Source organism: Epinephelus moara, chromosome 3, assembly GCF_006386435.1.
Source record: "Epinephelus moara isolate mb chromosome 3, YSFRI_EMoa_1.0, whole genome shotgun sequence".
Lineage (NCBI taxonomy): Eukaryota > Metazoa > Chordata > Actinopteri > Perciformes > Serranidae > Epinephelus > Epinephelus moara.
The window spans coordinates 17,422,547-17,442,649 of NC_065508.1; the positions used below are offsets into that span (position 1 = coordinate 17,422,547).

Consider the following 20,103-nt stretch of genomic DNA (forward strand, 5'->3'; position numbering starts at 1 on the left):
TCAAGGTTCTGGTGCAAATATAGGATTTTAGCAGTCCCTGGAATCAGGTACATGTTGGCTAAAGGATCTTTCTTCAGTTTTATTCAGTATACTTTTCTCATTAATGCTTTAGATAATGAAAGCACCGCTTTATAGAACATAATGATGATTTAGTCAAAGGGGTGAAGGGGTTGGGGGGATTTGAAACTGTGTTGTGTAATATTTGTGTGCACACTTGTGTCAGTGTGCTAACATTCTTTATTTGAATAATTGCAGGACTTTGTTAGAACCTTTGTTTGAAATGATCTTGTCCTCTTCTCTTTCTTAGCAAAGACCTTGGCCATGACAAACATTCTCATCAAGATGAATCCCCATCATGCAAAGCCTACTGGTCATTTTGTCCAAAATCTGTCTCATCCCACCTGCTGGGCCACACTGGCTCTGAGGATAAAGGTCCTGTCCTCCTGCCAACAGAGGAGGTGGGTGTCCAGCTGCTCTTCAGCCTGCTTCAGGTCAGTCTTGATTCTAGATGGCTCAGCATGTCATCATCCTGTTGAGCGATGTGGGAGGTCTGCACTCCTCAAACGCCTTTTTCACTACTTTTTCTTGTGTCCTTCTACTGCTGAGAGATTCCCTTTTAGAAAGATACGTGTCTAAAATTACAAAGTGTTTAATAAATAGTAAAACAGAAACAGCAGGATGTATAAATCTCTCTGTTCCTTGCTGTTGCTTTGCTCTTTATTATGTTAATTTGATTATAAATGTCTTTTCCTGAATAATGACTGTAATGTTTTGTTTTTCATTTCATTCAAGATTAATTTTCTTTTTGGTTTACTGTAATGCTAATGTATTTTGTGGTGGATTTTGCAACAGATATTTCCTGGGACATATTTCCTTGGGTGCAGTTCCTACGGTGGCGTTGTCGAGCTGTAAATGTTTAAGCCTTGGCTAGCCTCTAGTCACAGACATACATTTAACCTATTATGTTCCCGAATGCCTCAAAGAATATCTTCAGAGCATGAGCGAACACTGTTAATAAGTTTTTCTCTTCTCAACTACCATTACATAAGCTTTTCACTTCACTTAATTATGCAAAAGAGGAAGTACTCAGATCCTTTTCTTACAGTTAGTTAAAGTAAAACTATGCACAACAAAAATCTGAATTCAATTTCAATACACGAGTATTATGAAAATGTACTTAACATTTGCAGAATGGCCCTTTGAATATTGTTTTCTATTATTTTATTGTTTTATTATTAGTCCACTAAGAGTTTTTTTTTAACACGATAAATAGTTGTAGCTTAGTTTCTTCACCCTTGACAGTCAGACAGAGTGTATTGTTATAAACAGTGCCCTCCCCAAGCTGCTCCTCCCTCCCCTCTATACCTCCTCCATACTGTGAGGACATGACTGTGGACTGTAGGCTTACTGTGAGAATGACATTAACATGTGAGACAGGCCTGCACTGTTTGCAGATGTCAGAGACTTGTGATAAGCAAGCTGCAAGCAGAGAAAATTCTCCAAAAGATCTACACCAAAATGTCCTGAAGACCTCCATGTTTTTGTTTAGTTTCAATCAGGGGGTTTTCTTTGTTTTTCAGATCTATATTACTGAGAGAATTTGGGCTATTTACCCTGGCATGATTGTCCATGTTTATCATGATCTTTCAAACTAAATGAAGTAATTTCAGTTTTACAAGCTCCACAGTTTAACTTTTTGTGGCTGTGTGACAACATTTGTCATTTTTAAACATTAGACAAAATGTAGAAATGAGACTGACCCCCCCCCCCCAAAAAAAAAAAAAAAACCCAGTGTAATATTACAAAAGAGTATCAAAACTTGGGAGGGGACACTGTTGATGTTGTGGTTTAGCCTGTGAGACTGTGATGACAGCAATGACGCTTCACCAAACAAATCTATCTTCTGTATTTATTTCATACTTTGTGTTACCCAATGTCACTGTGAACAAGATGGCATGGATTGGGCAATGCCATGTGGAACGACTACACTTCCTTTTCTTTTGTTGTCTTGTGATTGACCAAAATAGGCCGTAATTACAAAGTATGGAACGTTTTGTCGACATCCTGTAATTGTGCATTTACTGCATGACTCATACATCCTCTGGTCTCGCTTGCCCAATTTAAGAGCCTGGATTGTCCTCTGGTGGTCAAATGTTGTTCCATGTTACTTGTCAGGTCTTTGTGCTGAACATGGTGTGTTACCTACACAGATAGTTTGTCAGTGAGCTTCAGTTGTCAGATAGATAGATAGATAGATAGATAGATAGATAGATAGATAGATAGATAGATAGATAGATAGATTAGCATCTAATGTAATATTTTTAATTGTACAAAATCTTATTAACTTATCAACAGGCTTAGTGTACATCAGGGTTATGATGAAAATAAGAACAGTCACAGGAGTCAGGTAAAGTACAGAATATTACTGGTCATCTTTCAGACAAAATATTTAGAAAATAGGAAGATGAAAAAATCTATTATGCATTTCAGCATAAAGTCCAAGAGTACACCCTCGTGATCGGACTGATGAAGCTTAAGTTTGGTACATCCACACATATACTATGAAAACACATTCTCACTCCGAACTCATCAAATACAGATGCTTAGTCAGTGGCAACATCATCAACATCATCAAACTATGATGCATAAGAACCCCTCCAGCGTCAGATTTGGATAATCAGGGATGGTGTGTCAATTTCCTCTTGTTATGTCTTTTCAAAAGAACATCAGTTTTCACAGGAAATGTAGTTCCCTCCTGATAAATGCATGCGGTCTCCACAAAATAACCTTAGAATTTAGGTAAAACACGTTGTTTTTAGGTTTACTTCCTTAGATTTAGGCAACAAAAGTGTGTGGTGAGGTTTAGATACAACAACAGGGTTTGGCTTAAAATAAGTAAGTTTGTTACTAATGTAATGTCACGAGTCATACGTCATATACATCATGTGGCATACATCACTGGCCTAGCATGCTACACATATTAGCACACTACAGTGTTTTTAAAATAATTGACATTTAGTTTTCCATGATAAACAAACAGCAGTCTCCTGGTTGAAAGTCCAAAGTTTGTTTGACTCATCCATCTTCCCTCCCGCACACCATATGCAGACACTCGCTCATTATACTACAGCAGTTGCTTGGAGCGTCAAAAAAAGGCCGCCGTGTTGTGCGTCTCATACTGCCACTATAGGGTGCATCTGTGCGTCAGGATCTGATGGCTATCACATAAGGGAGCTTCTCCTCGACTCCTCAAAGCTCAGGGACAGGGTAACTGTTCCACTGCCAAAGCTCACCCTTGGCATATGCTTTCCTGAAGTCATGTCGCAGTCGTTGCCGTTGGTCTTGAGGCTAATGGATGAGGACGGAGTCGAGGCAGAGGATCCGCCGATGCTGCCGGACTTTTTTCGTGCAGCTGTGTTGTGTTTCAGCGTAGCTTTGGCAGCCACTTTGAAAGCGTGGGCTGCAGTGCTGCATCGGACTTCCTCGATGGTGTTCCTGGAGGGCTTGAAGAGGATGATGTAGACCTTGTTGAAGAAGATACAGGCCAGCATCCCAAAGCTGGATGCCAGAATAGCAATGACCTCCACAGCTGAAACAAACTTGCCATAAGTACTACAGTATGCAGGGATGAAAGAGATCCAAACGATAAAGAATATGAGCATGCTAAAAGTGATGAACTTGGCCTCTGTAAAGTTCTCTGGAAGTTTCCGTGATTTAAATGCAAAGAAGAAACATATAGCTGCAAGGAGGCATGTGTAGCCAATAAGAAACCCAAGAGCCATCACAGATCCCTCATTGCAGGTGATAAAAATGATCTCATCGATGTCGTGATTCCTGTAGCTGGATGGAGGGGCGTTGTAAAGCCAGACCACACATATCATAACTTGGACAAATGTGCAAAGAAACACCAACAGAAACTGCAGGTTTAATCCCCACCATTTACGATGGAGGCTTGTGGGGATCTTGGCTTCAAATACCAAAAGTACTCTGTTAGTTTTCACCAGGATACAGGAGATACAGAGAACAAAACTGATCCCAAAGGCAGGTTGGCGTAAACGGCATGTCCAATCCTGGGGCTCTCCAATGAAGACGAGGGAGCTGGAGAAGCAACAGATGAGTGAAAACAGGAGGACGTAGGACAGTTCTCGGTTTGTGGCTTTCACAATTGGGGTGTTGCGAAATCTGACAAAGACTCCCATCACAAAGGCTGTTAAGACAACTCCAAGCACTGCACATATGGCCAAAGCTATCCCAAATGGTTCTGTCCAGGAGAGAAACTCAATTTCCTTCAGGAAGCAGAATGTGTGGTTCCCATTGGACCAAGAGTTATTTGGACATTTGGTGCAAACACTGGCATCTGTATAAAAAAAATCTGTGTTAGAGCATCAGCATTAGCCAGCTGTAACATTAGCAAACATGAGATGGTAAATGTTTGGCATCTCAATACCTTTATGATAACTGTACTCTCCATCTGAGCACTCAGTGCATTCAAAGCAGCATGTGGGCATACTGTCTATGATCCCCTTTCTTGTGCCAGGATCACAGTCCTCACTGCAGTTAGAGAAAGGCACCTATAGGATGTAAACAGACAGAAAAGTTGAGAAAGAGCAGGAAATAGAGTTATGATGCATCTAAAAAGGTGTTTAAATGTAATTGGTCTGAGGTTTTCTATAAAAAATAGTGAGTTTGGAAAAGGGTGAACTATTTTAGGGGCATATCTGCTTTTACTATGAAGTCAGCAGTAGAAAAACAACAGGAAGTCAGGAGCCAGACATTCATACAAAAGACCCCCCCATTAGATTCGAATCAGCGACCTCGTAGTTCATAGTCGGCACCTTAACCTTTCAGCCTCAGTTATGCTTTCCACACAGATGGTTGCACAGACATGAGCTGATGCAGAATTGTGATGAGTTACTTTTATACTCCACGCAGATTTCTCCTTGCGGCAAACCTATATTCTCCCAAATTGTAGGGGGCAGTGTCTTGAAAACTCACATCTACAGCATGGTATCTCCATTTTCTCCACCCAACTGTGTCTGCGTAGTCAGAAAACCTTGGATATGCACAGACATGTAAAAAAACAGCAGCATAGGACCCATGCAAAGGGGTGTGTCTGATGGTGTGATGTCATTTTGTCCATGCATAGCCTTGCGACCCTTGCTGAAGCGTCAAGTATAAATCAAGCATTAGATTATCAGGGCTTCTTTCGAACTGAGTGACTGTTTTCTCAGGCTGGATTATAAAAAATAACGGCAGTCTATGACACTTGAGACAGCTAACACTGAAGATAGCACTGAAATGAATCACAGGATTGTGACCAACACAGAAACGTTTCCTATTAGTTTCATGATGTGTGATCAGTCATTCGGCAGGTTAGGGCAGACTACGTTACAACATTGGCACTGCGTCCTTGTTTTTTATAATTTCGAAATTTTTTATCAATTATCATTTATCAATCATCTAAACAATCTGAATCAATATTTGTGGCATTTCAGTGTGTGGATATTGTACTTTAATGTATCACATGGACACAACAATGACTCCGAATGAATACTAATGTTGCTCTGAGTTTGCAGGATGTTTATATAAGCAACTGTCTGCTAACATGTTTACATAACAAGTGTAAAAGGTGATCATTACGTATGTCAGTGTTGTATAAACAATGAGTTCTGCTGCCCCCAAGTGGACAAAAATCAGTTGATGTAGCTTTGATGTATACAATTGTCCAGTTATAACTCCAAGGCCATTTTAGCTGTAAGACTGAAGGGAAATAGGGCCCTGCAGCAATTTTGATAATTTACGAACCTTTCATGTCCCTGAACAGCTTTTTATCGGTTTCAGTACGTTCTGTCCTTGCTGTGATTATCTGCTTGTAATTTTGATTTAATCATACCAGGAGGAAAAATAGACCAAATGACAGGGGAGAAAAACAGAGTACATTAATGGGAACATCCTCTACAAAACAGTTTGACTAACCTCAGAACTGTATCCATTCCACAAAATCTTTGTCTTATCAATGAACAGCTTGGCTCCCCTCTTGATGTGTATGTTGTAGTATCCGACCTCCTCAAACACCACAGAGCCGTCCTCAGCTGACCTGTGCCAGTTTATGATGGTGTAGTATGCTGCCAGGTCTGCGTTCTCATCAAAGTGCATCTTTTCCCCCATACTGTTGGTGTAGTTCAAATGTCTGAGCTGCTTCAGGACCTGTGAGGCAGAACCACACATTTGGATGATTCAGACTGGCTAAATAAATGGTTAGGTACTTAAATGCGTTGGGTACACATGCAACATTTTACCTGCCATGCTTCCATTTTCTTTATATCTGCACAGGAATTGTTGGCAAAGAGTCCGTGGCCAGGTGTGCAGGTGAGTATGTCCTGCAGGGCCTGTGCAATAGAATGAACTGCAACATACACATTATAGGAGATTCGAAGGTGTGTGTAGTCCAGGTACGGGGTCTCAACACTTGTGATGTCTTCCTCACCAGTACACAAAGGCCTGAAACTAGTGCTGTCATTCTCACTCTCTTGCTGTCTCAGGCTGTCCTCAAGATAACAGTTGAAGGTTTCCTCCCAAAACTCCCTGACAAATTCATTATGACTGTCTTTCTTTGGTTGGACTTGCTGTAAGAAATCTTTAAAGCCAGGAATATGTCCTGCCTTTAGAGCAAAGCCAATGGTACCTGCCACAACATCAAGATACTCTGGTTTAGCAATAAGAGAGGAGCTGGCCCACGCTTCACTGGCTAACCAGATACGATCTGTGATGTTTCTCTTCACCATCTCTTTGATCAAAGGCTCGACATCTGGGCCGCTGGCAAACACAACTATGACTTTAGCTGTGGAGTTCTCGATCCTGTCAACCAGTGCTTGGATTTCATGATCCTCAAAGTATTGAGATATGAGCTCATTCAGGTGAATGCAGATGTCTCGCTCCTCCATCTCCTTCTCAAACTTTTCAATTCCTGGACGTCCATAGTCGTCATCTGAAGCCACGGCTATGACCCAGTTCCACTGGAAATACTCAATGATGTCTGCCATGGCTGTGGCCTGGTACTCATCTGTAGGAATGGTTCTCATGAAGGACTTGTACTGATTCTTGTTGCTGAGGAGGCGACTAGAAGAGGCATAGCTGATCTGAAACAGGAAAGATTTCAGGTTAATCTATCAGGTTTTTATTGTGTCCTGCTTAATTATCTTCATTCAGTATAATTTTTTTTATCATTTTGTTGATAAACCCATCATTCAGGAGGCCTTTCCTGTAAAATGTGTAATCCACTGCAAATCAATTGTATGTGGACATCATTTTCAAGATACAAGGTTGCCATGTGACTATGCAGGAAACACAACATTCAAACTTGGCCACTCCTCCTTAGGCCTCATTTATCCTCCTCTTAGATACAAAGAAAAATCAGTTAATATCAAACTTTATAACCGTCACTGCCCACATACTTCCATGCATCCTTTATGATGGCATAGATAAATCTATAAGATGGCACTAGAGGGTAACGTCAAAAGTTTCTGACACCAACAAATATGGTGACGGTGGAGGAAGTTGCACCACCGTTCCACCATTTTTTAAAATGTCTTCGGCATGTCCTACAGTCGTGTCTCATTTGAAACACACTACAGTGATACTACTTTGTTTCATCCGTGTCTGCAAGCTTTCAGAAAACGTGCACAAATATGTACAAAACTGATGCAGAGTATGAACAGAAGGCTCCCTCCGTGTCTGTATACATATCCACTGTTGAGCTTAAGTGAGCCTTTACACTACTTGTATGTACACTGCAAGCTTCTGTTGTAGGAACATTACATTTGTTGTCATGGAAAATCTGATACTTTAGCAAGCTAACTAAGCTGACTGTTGGCACCTACCTGCCCAACAGAAATTGGGCCACATCTGCATTGTTCACCCAGATTCACTGTCATGTTTAAACAAGCCTTGCCTCTTAGCATTTGGCCTCACTATATTTGCTTTTTTCCAGCGCTGTGTCCATGATTCTCATAGCTTCCTCTTGGATGCATGCTGCAACTACCTGGTCGCTACCTTTTTATAAAGTCATGACCTTACCTGCACATTGTTAATGGCTGGGGGCTTCACACCCATGAACCTCCCAAACAAAGCAAATAAGAAGAGAATAAAGGCAATAAAGTCTCTGATAGATACAACACCACACAACTCTAGTGAAAGTAATGATTGAGAGGAATTACTTATGTATGAGCATACTTTTTTGTTTTTAGGAAAATCCTGCACAGTGTACCTTTTAAGCCATGACTGAGGTGGAGTTTTAATGTAACACTGTTAAGGTAACGTACCTGAGGGATATAAAAAAGACCCAGTAGGTTTGCGACTGCTGTGGAGACTGCGGATCCAGCTGCTCCTACTACTGCAATGGTTGCTGGGATGTGATCGGTGCAGTTACAAAATTCATCTAAATTCAGGGAGTCAATCTTATTTTGAGCCACAAAACTAAGCGTAGCTTCCAGAGCTTTTGACACTGTGTTGCATGTGTCAAAGATCCTGTAGCCCAGGGTGATGTTGGGCAGGAGAGTACTGCTGTTGTTTATCTCATCAATAGCAAAAATCATGGCCTGGAGCCAACGAAAGCCACGGAAATTGAACCTGTTGAAGCAAACAAGGCACAGACTTAGACTAGATGAGCACACTCATTCAATCAAATCACATAAACATGTCTCAAGGTTTTACCTGACACACTTTGTGGATTCAGGCCGGGCTGCGAGGTCTTGGTCTTTGGATGCAACTCCAAAGTGTATGGGGAAAAGACCTCCGAGCAAAATATCACCAGTCATCTGTGCTCTCTGATGGGGCCCATAAGTTGAGATGACATAACTGGACCCCAACACTATCACGTAATACAGAACCAGCCTCATCTTTGTTTTTCAAATGGGTAGGATTATTTTCTACAACTCCCCAGAGTGAAGGTGTTCTCGGTATTATCTTCTCCCATCGATCTGCGTGCTGCACTGTTTTATGTTATTCATATTTGCACTGATGAGACTGTCTGAGGAAAAAGGAAAAACATGTTATGCTTTTGTGGTGAAATAGGCTTAAAGTACATCTGATATTCATTATAATTTATTGTGATAGTGGAAAATTAATCAGCGGCAGAGGAATGCTTTACTTGAAATTCAACAAGATATAAACATCAATCTTGTGCTGTAGCAGTGTGGCTACCATCCAACAAACTCCAATCACTGAGCTCACTTTCCCATATAAACAGGAACAGAGGGCGAGAATGGTGTTACAGGCCAACATGACCCGAGGCTATTATTACCTACTCACTACGCAATTACATTTTTAAGAGTTTGGATGCTTTTTTTAAGGAGTTGACCGCTCTAGTAATGTTTGTGGCTTCGAGTAAATAAATCTGAATCTGAAATTCAACATTTCACACCTCAGTAACACTGCAGTCGTGCCGCTCGAAATACCCGTCTGAACCGAAATAGATTGTGGATTTACATGACTGAAGTCACACTCTAATGACCCTCCTTCCTGCAAGTGCTTGGTCTCATGCTGTGGCCAGTGAACCCAGTCACCATGGAGAAAAGGCTGCTGCATCTGGCTAATACTGTTGGAAAAATGCTGGGGCAGAGCCGTGATAATGAAGTAACTAACGGCTGGCTGTAACAGACACTGTTTGCCATATTAATCATTATTGAGAGAAGTTCTGCGCATGGCAATATTAAATCTATTTTAATTTCTCAATATTTTGAATAAAAATGTCAATTTCCAACAAAGATATTGCAAATATTGCAGAATATAATGTTATTATTATCCAGTGCAAATGTTATATCTAATGTCCCCAAGTCTTGGGTGACATTGGAAAAATGCCCAAATTTAAAAGAAAAAAGACAGATCTAGTATTCACATAATTCCCTCCACTTCCAAATTGATAAAAACAAATTCTCAAAGCACATTTAAAGCTAAATCAGGAACATAACTGACCGTAATTTCATCACCTTTTTAATTACTGATTAATCCTCAATTAAACCATAATCAGAAAGGTAAGCTCACTATGGCTTTATACTATAAAACAGTTCTTAAGTACTTTTTAACACCAAAAGTAAAGCAATTAAAACATCAAGAATGGAAAATAATAATCAAACTTACCTCCTGAACTTCTGAACTCCTGAGTTTGTGATCGAAACACGCTTTAAAACAGTTTATCTGCAGGTACACGTGCAGATTTTAAGGCCTTTTTCCTCAAAATATCCAGGGTGTTGAATGAATTCACTGGACAATGGTGTGAGTTTCTGAACCTCGTTGTGCAAATGAATCATTAACAGGGAGAGGGGTAGTCCATTTCCTTCAGCTAATGAAGTCTATGCACAGCTCACTCCTCCTGAGCTAAAGCCATCATGACCTAAAGTGGCAGAGCTTTACTGATTTAGAAATGATCTGCCATTACTGCAGCATTACGGGAGCATGGACACTAAGTAGAATATGAGATAAAGGAGACACATTGTGAAGGTTATCTTTGTCTGCAGCCTTCATTAACAGATGTGTATTTCATGTTGTGTAGCTGGATGTGTCTGTATTACTACAAACGTCATAATTTCTTTTTCAAGCACATTTTAAAGGTATATTTAAAAAAAGATCTTAAATTAAGTCCAAAGTGCCACTGTGCAATTTTATTCATGCTCATTTTATCAATGAGAAACTAATATATAAACTTGTTTCTCTTGGCACCTACAATTTAAGATTTGATGTGATTAAAATCCAGTGATTAGTTTTCTGGGCAGGTTTAATCTTTTATTGCATTTTTCAGAAGGGCTGCAGCATGATACCAGGAACCCCTAGAAGCAGTGGATCGTACCATTATGTTCCTCAAACAATTAGCTGCCGCCTCATGCTCTGATGAACGAGTCTTCAATTTGTTGCTGAGCAGAGGTCTCCAGTGAAAACAATGTCACTTTACAACATGTTGACTTATCTTTGGCACAACCTGACGCTTTGTCCATGAGACATCGGGCACACAGGAGATACTAAAAGGTTAAAAATAAAAAGTCTGCACTCTTAAGTTACTTCATAGTTTGTTATTTGTTTCAGTCTTCTTTACAGCCGGAAGAACATCGTCTCCCTGACTCTCCAGTTGTAAAAGAGTTTAATTGAATAAAGAAAGGCTAATTTGGACCACAACATGGTGACCTCAACATGTTAGAGCTGTTTGATCAGCAACAAGAGATACAGAAATACTTTTAGGAGATGCATCAGCAGAACTGGAAACACTGCCCTCATGGGGAGGATGAGGCCAATGATCAAACACAAGTAATCCGGATTTAGTAGGATTAGTTTCAAGTATTGAATATTACTAAAAAGGGATTTCCAGATTTTGTAGTCACCATATCACCATTCTTTTAAAAGTTACTATAATTCTTATTGAAACAAATCACTTTCTAAAGATAATAAGAGAAGTCTCTAAATATAGTATAGGGAGTTTTTTTAAATCCAAAAAAGCAACAAAAGGAATAGTTGGACAATGTGACAGAGAACTAAGGATTTATAGACTGAACAGGTTTTAGGATACTGAGTTGAGCTGTACTCAGTGGCGTCAATGGGATATGGGGGCATGGACCTCTTGACACAATAGCTGCCCACCACTGGCCCCTTCCTCGTGAAAATAATTGAAAATGATTGAAGCCTTTGTGTGGTGTTTTCAAACTTGAGAGGGCACGTTCCCATTAAGTGTTCTGTTCCATACAATCAATGCACTTCTTCAAATTAAAGCTGTATACTTTTTATGGAAAAGGACAACCAGCCTATTTTAAGAACAGTAAATCGCCTAACATGTATGTACAGATATATAAATGATATTAAAACAGGACTGTTGTAGAGCTCACAATGTTAACTGTACCTGTATTAGTCTGTGCACATCAGGTAATTAGTAACATTAACTGTAAATAAGAAAACAAAGTATGTGATTCCTTAACTCTCATACTAATATAGTTTTCAGCTTGCTAATATGCAACAACAGCATACTAGAATTCCTGAAATTCAGTTATGGCTTTTGGGTTTGGTTCCACCCCAGGATTTTCAGTGGCCTCATCTGGTGACCCCTGTGAAACATTTCTGGGGGCACCACTGCTTTTACTGTTTTCACCCAGCATTGATTTTTTTCTTCAGCTCAGAATAGAATGAAATAAATAAAATATGAGCTATCTGAAAACATATAAATCTTTTCTTGCATTTAGTGCAGGGTTGAATGATAGAGTGTAAATACATACAATAAATAAGTCACATTTGATTACTCCTGCAGCCTTTTCTTTGTGTATCATTTTAATGAGTTTCATGGATAAAAGCAAAGTGACAGCATTACTTCACACGGTTTTCAATAGGTCTCTGAGTATTTAAAAATACTCAGTAAATAAATACTGTAAATAACATGGCAGCAAATGGTTATTTTGTGTATTGCTTGTTGCTTTTTAAAATCACAGTTAAGGCATCAGAAATTGTGCTGGACAAAATACTTTCAATGTCAATCATGGGATTATTATTATTAGTAGTAGTAGTAGTAGTAGTAGTAGTAGTAGTAGTATTTTATAAAAGTCAAGAATGGGAGTGAGTGTTGGGGTGACCTCTCACCTGGTAGAGTATATCTCCCTCTCTCTGACACCTTTCCTGTCTATCTTCAGCTGTAGTATCATCAAAGTCAAAAAATACCCAAAAACAACAACAACAACAACAAAAAAGAAACGAAAGAGAGTGCATTTAATTCAATCATACATACATGAAGAAAGTGCTTAAAAACTTTTATGACATGCCAGAGGTGCCCTCAAACAAATCATTCTGATCTGGTCTTTTTCCGAAATGGCACATACGTCTGAAATGTAACATAATGTGTCAAAAATGTTGAGCGGCGAAGAGTTCACAGTGAATGGATTTATCCCCACAAGTAGTGTGTGGTCAGAGACAGATCAAAACACAGTCTCAAACACACACACACACACTACAGCATTCAGCCGAAAAGGTAAGGATGTCTTTCTCATGAGAATATAAGCTACTGGATATAAGTTTGTTCAGCTCTAGGTGTATAGATCATTTTGAAATTAAAAGTTGCCATCTGAGTCGATACATCATGTAAATAGTAAACTAATAAATGTACAGTAGTGAAGCTGCTCACACAGGCCTTTATAGTAAATGATCCACGATAACACTTGAACTGATCACCATCAATACTCACTGTGTCTGACAAGGACCAGTAAAACTTTATAACTGTATTGAACAATGTGCAGGGTGAGTAAATGACTTACTGTGGGTGTTAGTGTGAGTGTGCTTATTGAATACAATGTACAAGGTGATCTTTTGTTAGTGATTGCTGGGCTGAAAGATGTCCTACATTACATATATTTTACAGCTAAAATAATAAAATCATGGTGGCGTTGTGAAACTGTAATCGCTTTTTGCACACTTTTACAGTTTCAACCTACTGCAGCATTTGTTTTTATCAAGAGCTGAACTTGTTCTGATAAAGTATATGGACTATAATAAGATAAATGCTGCAGATTAGGATAACATGAATACATTTATTTGTGTGTTACATTTTGAATGGGAGCATTTGAGTTGGAAATGTACTTACACTAACTTTATTTTTAATGGAAAATGTTATTGGGCATGGTGTGTGTTATATTTGGAGCAGCATCCTGTATACTAAATGTTAATATGCAACCAAAAATTAGTGTTTTCAAACCACTGTCTACTGAGACATTTTCTCGTTTGTCTTCAGGCCGTTTTAAATTCAAAATATATGCTTAAATTTTTTATGTTGCTGTATGTTGAGCAACCAATGAGACACAATGACTTAATTAATTTAAACAGCTCTGTATAAATACATAAGGGGGCACAACTTAAAAAAGTTTAGTAAAAATTCTACAATTTTTTAAAAGTGTATTCAGCTTTTAGAACAATGCTGACCTTGTCTATATTTCACAAAGCTATTTAGTTGACACAACATGCACACAGTTCAAAATGTTAAGTTGGCAGAACTTTTTTCATTCAAACATTGAAGTAGGCTCAACTATTTTACTTCTCTCGGGGCAAGTTGGCCCAACTTTCCACAAGTTGGGCCAACTTTCCACAAGTTGAAATGTGACGTAATGTCAACCCATTGCTGTCGTTGGGTGAAGTAATTATTTCTCTAAGTTGGCCCAACTTTTCTACTAGTCAGAATATGAAGTTAGCTCAACCCTTTGCAGTTGTTGGTCCTACTCTTAATACAGAGTTTCCACACCTCCATAAACATCAAATTCAAAGCCTTTTTTTTTTTTTTTTAAGAAGGGGGTTGCTAGGAGCAAATCACCGTACTCGCGAGCAGAATATGCCAAGGTGCCAGAAAACCATGTGTCAAACTTGTGTAGAAAAGAGTATCTGCACACTTTGATCAATGCAAGTATCTTTAATGACCCAAGCTTTCGGTCAGAGGACCTTCATCAGGGTAACAAGAAGGGGGTTCAGTGGCATAAGGTAGTTACAATGGGCCCCAGTGCACGCTATTATGAGGGGCCCTATTACGCTCTAGTTACAAGTTATGAAGCACACACACACACACACACACACACACGCACACACAGAGTTTTAGGTGTATATATTTTAGCAACAGTGTGTCTTACTACCGCTTTTATGTTACATCCACTCGCAGATACTTTATATTGGACACATTAACATACATATTACACAGCAATCATCATTACATATCTGTATAAGACAAATCTACAAAAGAAAATAGGACATTATTAGTTTATCTTAATAGTTTTTTATTGGTAAATTATAGTTTTTTAAATAGTTTATGTAGAATAAGTTTATAATTTGTAATAGATTGACACTGTTTTACAAAACCAGAAAACCATGATGGAGATGGGTTTACCTTATTTAGGGCATGTATGGAAAACAGCGCCATTTTCTTTTTAATGTCAGTTCTTCTTTGAACACGGGCATATTTCCAGGTGGCAGTCAGGCCCCTCAACCCCATGGGCCCCAGTGCAACCGCACTGCCTGCACTGTCTATATTTACGCCCCTGAGGGGGTTGCTAACGTGGTGAAATGAGACAACAGAATGTCATAATGCCAACCCATGCTCTACATCTGTCAACATGCATGATACTGTGTTGAATAAACATTAAATGCTTAGTTTTAAAAGAAATTACAGTGCAATACAGTCTTTGTTACTCAGTTAATCTGCCTGATAATCCGATAGTATTCTTACGAAAACTGCATGTTTAAATAATAACTACTGGTTTAAAAAATACTAAAAACTGTATCTTCAGAGATTTTAAAAGCACAATATACCATGCTGTCATTAATTCAGATATAAAAAGTTGGTCCAGCATTACAAAATGTATCAATTCAACATTAATCAAGTTGTTGTTTTTACAGCGAGGATGTCTGGTGCAAAGATACTGACACTCCTGCAGAGTCTGTCGCGTAGGAAACCTCTGGAGCCCGAAGGAGAGGTGTCAAACTTCCGCCGATGCCTGACCACCCTTGACCTCGTGGCCCTGGGGGTCGGCAGCACACTGGGGGCCGGTGTGTACGTGCTGTCCGGCGAAGTAGCCAGAGCTGTGGCTGGACCGAGTATCGTAGTTGCCTTCTTGATAGCAGCAGTGGCCTCAATCGTTGCAGGACTTTGCTATGCTGAATTTGGAGCTCGTGTTCCCAAGACTGGCTCTGCCTACCTGTACAGCTATGTGACTGTGGGGGAGATATGGGCTTTTATCACTGGCTGGAACTTGCTGCTGTCTTATGTCATAGGTAAAGAGGTTATTAGTCATCTTGGAAAAGTCTCTTTAGTAAAAACTTTTGTTGTGTTGTTTCAAATGAGGCTCAAATCTAAAATAAAAGTTAGGTTGGAAAAGTTTTTTATGGTTGCTTATAACACTGGTGACCCTACTGTCAGCCATTATACGAGTTTCTGTTTATTTACCCATGTTGTATCTTTTTTTCTTCCTTTTAACTGGTTTTAAGGGACGTCAAGTGTTGCCAGAGCATGGAGCGGGACCTTCGATGACCTCATTGGAAATGTCATTGCCAGCTCTCTGGGCAAACAGGCTGCGATGGACTTACCTGGATTAGCTCCCTACCCAGACTTCTTTGCAGCCGGCCTCATAATGCTCTTGGCAGGTAAGTTAATCTACACCCCTGTGACTTGTTACCAAATGTAAGAATTTATTATCGGAATTTATGGGTGGAAAATGAAGGAAAAAATAGTATAATCACATTTTATGATGTATTCTTTATTTCACACTGAATATCTTTAAAACAATGTGCCACTGTGTTCACAGTTATGATCAATGTTGTTTTTTCTGTGTGTTTTCCTTGTAGGGATTCTTGCATTCGGTGTTAAAGAGTCAGCTATTGTAAATAAGGTTTTTACAGCAGTTAACATCCTGGTGTTGCTGTTTGTCATCCTCTCTGGATTCATTAAGGGCGACATCAACAACTGGTACATTGGTGAAGATTCACTGCTAGATGGGTATGAGTATGGGTGCTTATTTTTATCATATGCATAAAATGAAGAAGAAAAAAAAGTGTTTCCACACCATCCAACACCAACATGTAACATCTCAACTCATGATGTGCTTTGTTGTGTTTAATAACAGTATCTATCCTTCAGTTTGTCAGTTATTGTTGCATGACCAAGCATCAGCATGTTGAATCTTTGCAGAAACTTCACATTGCTGAATGACACCACCAGATATGGCAGTGGAGGATTTTTCCCTTTTGGTTTTGAAGGGACATTAGCAGGAGCAGCCACATGCTTTTATGCATTTGTTGGATTTGACTGCATCGCAACAACAGGTAAATGCATTAAGAACAGATGGGGCAAGACTGGAAGAGGATGCAGGAGCATAGCAGGATATAAAATACAATAATTTAATGTTTATCTTCAGGAGAGGAGGTTCAGAACCCTCAGAAGTCGATCCCAGTCGGCATCGTGTCGTCCCTCCTGATCTGCTTCCTGGCTTACTTCGGTGTGTCTGCAGCCCTGACTCTCATGATGCCGTACTATTTGCTCAGTGCTCATAGCCCACTGCCTGTGGCCTTCACATACATCGGTTGGGGCCCTGCAAAGTATGTAGTAGCTGTGGGATCCCTCTGTGCGCTGTCAACAAGGTATGAAACACAGTGTGCCATTCATAAACCCAACTCAACTGAAAGCCAAATCAATCATTGCTTGGATTTTACCTTGATTTCAATTCACAGGATAGTTTAATTCTCATCGTCCTTGGCCAACATCTATAGTACATTCTAAAAATGACATGATAATTATTGGTGAGTTATTTGAGCTTCTTCCCACAGCCTGCTAGGATCAATGTTCCCGATGCCTCGTGTTCTTTTTGCCATGGCCAGGGACGGACTTCTCTTCAGACCTCTCAGTAAAATGAGTGACAGACAAAGTCCTGTTATAGCGACCCTGGCTTCAGGGGTCGTAGCAGGTAAAACTGCCCATACAGGTCATAATGATTTGAAAGCTTTTCTCTGTATATTTCTGGAAGCTTTAGTTAGTCCCTGTCTTGGTTTTGTTGTAAAAAAAAAAACCTCCTGTTTTGACCTCAGGAGTTCATGCTCACTGCTGAAATGGTTAATGAATACTGCACTGATTCTAAAAGTGTAAGTGCATTCATTTGAGGGGCAATATGTGGTGAAAGGTTAGTGTGTTCCTGCTGAATAAATCTGCAGAATGAACCCTTATCGTATGTGTCAAGTGATGATGATGATGATGCATAATTGTAGACCAACATCTGGGTAAAGTTATTGCTGAAATATGATTTATAATATGATTTATTGAAATTAGTGCAAGAGGATTCTGTAAATTCTTCTTCTTGTCATTATTATTCATGTTTTTTCAGCTATCATGGCGCTATTGTTTGACCTGAAGGCGCTGGTTGACATGATGTCAATTGGAACCCTCTTTGCCTACACACTTGTTGCCATATGTATCCTCATATTAAGGTAAGAGTCATCAAAAGTGCTTACAATATTGAAATCATGTACGGTATTATTACTCTTTTATGGTATTCCTCACTTTCACAGGTACCAGGCAGACCTCAATGAGGATTCAAGTTTCAGCAAACTGGAACCGTTTACAGTTGCTGGAGTGCTATTTCCTCCTTCACAAGCAACTTCACGGACATCAAAAAATGCATCTGTTTTAATTGTTTTTATTAGTGAGTGATCTCAACATCATCCTTAAATAGTATACTGGAGATGATTTCCGCTGTTAATAATCATTGGACTTATATTGTTCTCCTCAGTCTTTATAGTTATCATCCTGAGCCTCATTATATCTGGGACTATAAATGCCCTGCAGGCCCTTAAATGGTGGAGTTTACTTTGTGTCTCTATCATCGTGCTGATGCTGGGCCTCATTACCCTGATCATCTGGAGACAACCACAGAATACAACCAAAGCTGCTTTCATGGTATGCCTCAGCTATTGGAAGCACACACGTAATGATGCACTTTAATATTGATTTCAGCCACTGGAGCTTCATTACTGAAATCATAAACTTTGATTACTAAGCGTAGGAAAACACTCCCAACAGAAAAAAAGCCAACCACTGACATTTCATGTACTGTATATCTTGCATCTTGCAACCGGGAAGTAGTACATTTATTCTTTGCATTGATATTATTGTCATAATGTTTTTGCTCTTTCACATACACAGGTTCCCTTTGTGCCATTGCTTCCTATTTTCAGCACCTTTGTCAATGTCTACCTCATGGTTCAACTCGGGACAGACACATGGATCCGCTATGCAGTGTGGATGGCAGTAGGTATGTGAAGAATATCACCATCTGTCATTCAAGCAAAACATGCATAAACATCACATAAACAAACATGACCAAACTTTCTCTTTTTAGGTTTAATCATCTACTTCTGTTACGGCGTTCAGCACAGTGTGCAGAAACAAAGGCTCCAAAATTCAAACAACCATGTCAGCATTCACAGCATCACCACCACAATGGAGCAAAACTTTGAACCTGACCAAGACTCTAGTGGCAGAGCAATGTGATGTGATTGATTTACTGATAGGCATTTAGCATGGGTGAATCATCATGCAAAGCTAAATGCTTTAATTTCAGTATAAATCTGGCCAGTGTGCATATCTCATGCAAGTCTCCTAATAGTGTTATTAGGAGTAAGTGAATTAAAAAAAGCATTTCAGTCACAACCTCTAACCTCCATTTTTGTCTTGTTTTCTGTTAAATTGAATGTCTTTTTTAATAAATGAAAAATTGCAGTGAACACATGTAAATCACACTGCATGAAGCTTCATACAATATTGTGTTTTTATTTTACTGTTTCAGTTATTGAGGGTAAGATTTTACCAAGAAAATTTAAAAAATGATAATACTCTTTGTGGCCGGGATTTCTTTTGCTAAACTCATCAACTGTTTTTCTATGGTTTGTCCAAAGCACCCTACTCCTAAGATGGCAACACTCAGGGATGCAACGGCTTTTTGGTGTGCGTTGTTTTGTCCTGTTGTGCTTCTTAAGTCAGCGTTTTGCCACAGCACTTGGAGCTCTTTCATTCGAGAGTTACAGTAGGCTACTTTTTAAAAGTACCTTTGTCATATTTTTATTGTAATTTTTTCTATTCCTTATTTAAGTTCTTGAGTGTTGCAGTACTTTGCCTTATTTGTATTGCTCTAAATAGGTTCACTGTATGTTTATGTATGGACCAAAAACCAAAGTAAACTCCTTGCAAATGAAAACCTACTTGCCAATAAATCCTTTTCTGATTCTGATGTAGCCTAATCCTCTGTCATTAAACCAATGTTTGATGTAGTCTGGTTGTATCACTTTATATTATCATGTAAAATGCACGTGGAATAAACATGACATTTTAATTTTGGAATGAGCAAGCCTCAACTTATTTGGGACCCCCTTGAAAATGGAAGGATTTATTAGTTGATAATGGCGACACCTGCTGGTTAAACTTTGGTATTACCTTTGTGCACATGGATTAAATCTGATACCATGATAAACAGTTAGTTCTTTGATTGTTGTTATTTTGTTCAACACGCGTGTATTATCTTCAGTTTTTATTGTATTGTTAAATACTGAGGCAAACTGACA

General features: G+C 39.2%; 2 protein-coding genes across 2 annotated transcripts; one reads left to right on the forward strand and one right to left on the reverse strand.

Moving 5' to 3' along the window:
- Positions 1–2,329: 2,329 nt before the first annotated feature.
- casr (calcium-sensing receptor) lies at positions 2,330–10,274 on the reverse strand. The gene is made up of 7 exons (XM_050041276.1): positions 10,138–10,274; positions 8,713–9,028; positions 8,322–8,628; positions 6,300–7,139; positions 5,977–6,207; positions 4,448–4,571; positions 2,330–4,357 (listed from the first exon to the last, which is right to left on the reverse strand). The coding sequence occupies exons 2-7, from the start codon at positions 8,895–8,897 to the stop codon at positions 3,222–3,224; spliced, it is 2,823 nt and encodes a 940-aa protein (XP_049897233.1). The 5' UTR covers positions 8,898–9,028; positions 10,138–10,274; the 3' UTR covers positions 2,330–3,221.
- Positions 10,275–12,944: 2,670 nt separating this feature from the next.
- On the forward strand, positions 12,945–19,845 carry zgc:175280 (cationic amino acid transporter 2 family protein). The gene is made up of 12 exons (XM_050041277.1): positions 12,945–12,994; positions 15,397–15,771; positions 15,985–16,140; positions 16,342–16,492; positions 16,685–16,818; positions 16,911–17,133; positions 17,320–17,456; positions 17,871–17,973; positions 18,055–18,188; positions 18,276–18,442; positions 18,689–18,797; positions 18,885–19,845. The coding sequence occupies exons 2-12, from the start codon at positions 15,402–15,404 to the stop codon at positions 19,034–19,036; spliced, it is 1,836 nt and encodes a 611-aa protein (XP_049897234.1). The 5' UTR covers positions 12,945–12,994; positions 15,397–15,401; the 3' UTR covers positions 19,037–19,845.
- The last annotated feature ends 258 nt before the right edge of the window (positions 19,846–20,103 follow it).

Coding starts and splice junctions, on each gene's coding strand:
- casr (XM_050041276.1), bottom strand. CDS start 8,897: ATGAGGCTGGTTCTGTATTACGTGATAGTGTTGGGGTCCAGTTATGTC. Junction 6,208..6,299: donor AGAAAATGGAAGCATGGCAG/GTAAAATGTTGC, acceptor TCTGCCTCACAG/GTCCTGAAGCAGCTCAGACA. Junction 4,358..4,447: donor AGAGTACAGTTATCATAAAG/GTATTGAGATGC, acceptor TTTTTTATACAG/ATGCCAGTGTTTGCACCAAA.
- zgc:175280 (XM_050041277.1), top strand. CDS start 15,402: ATGTCTGGTGCAAAGATACTGACACTCCTGCAGAGTCTGTCGCGTAGG. Junction 16,819..16,910: donor TGACTGCATCGCAACAACAG/GTAAATGCATTA, acceptor GTTTATCTTCAG/GAGAGGAGGTTCAGAACCCT. Junction 18,798..18,884: donor TGCAGTGTGGATGGCAGTAG/GTATGTGAAGAA, acceptor TTCTCTTTTTAG/GTTTAATCATCTACTTCTGT.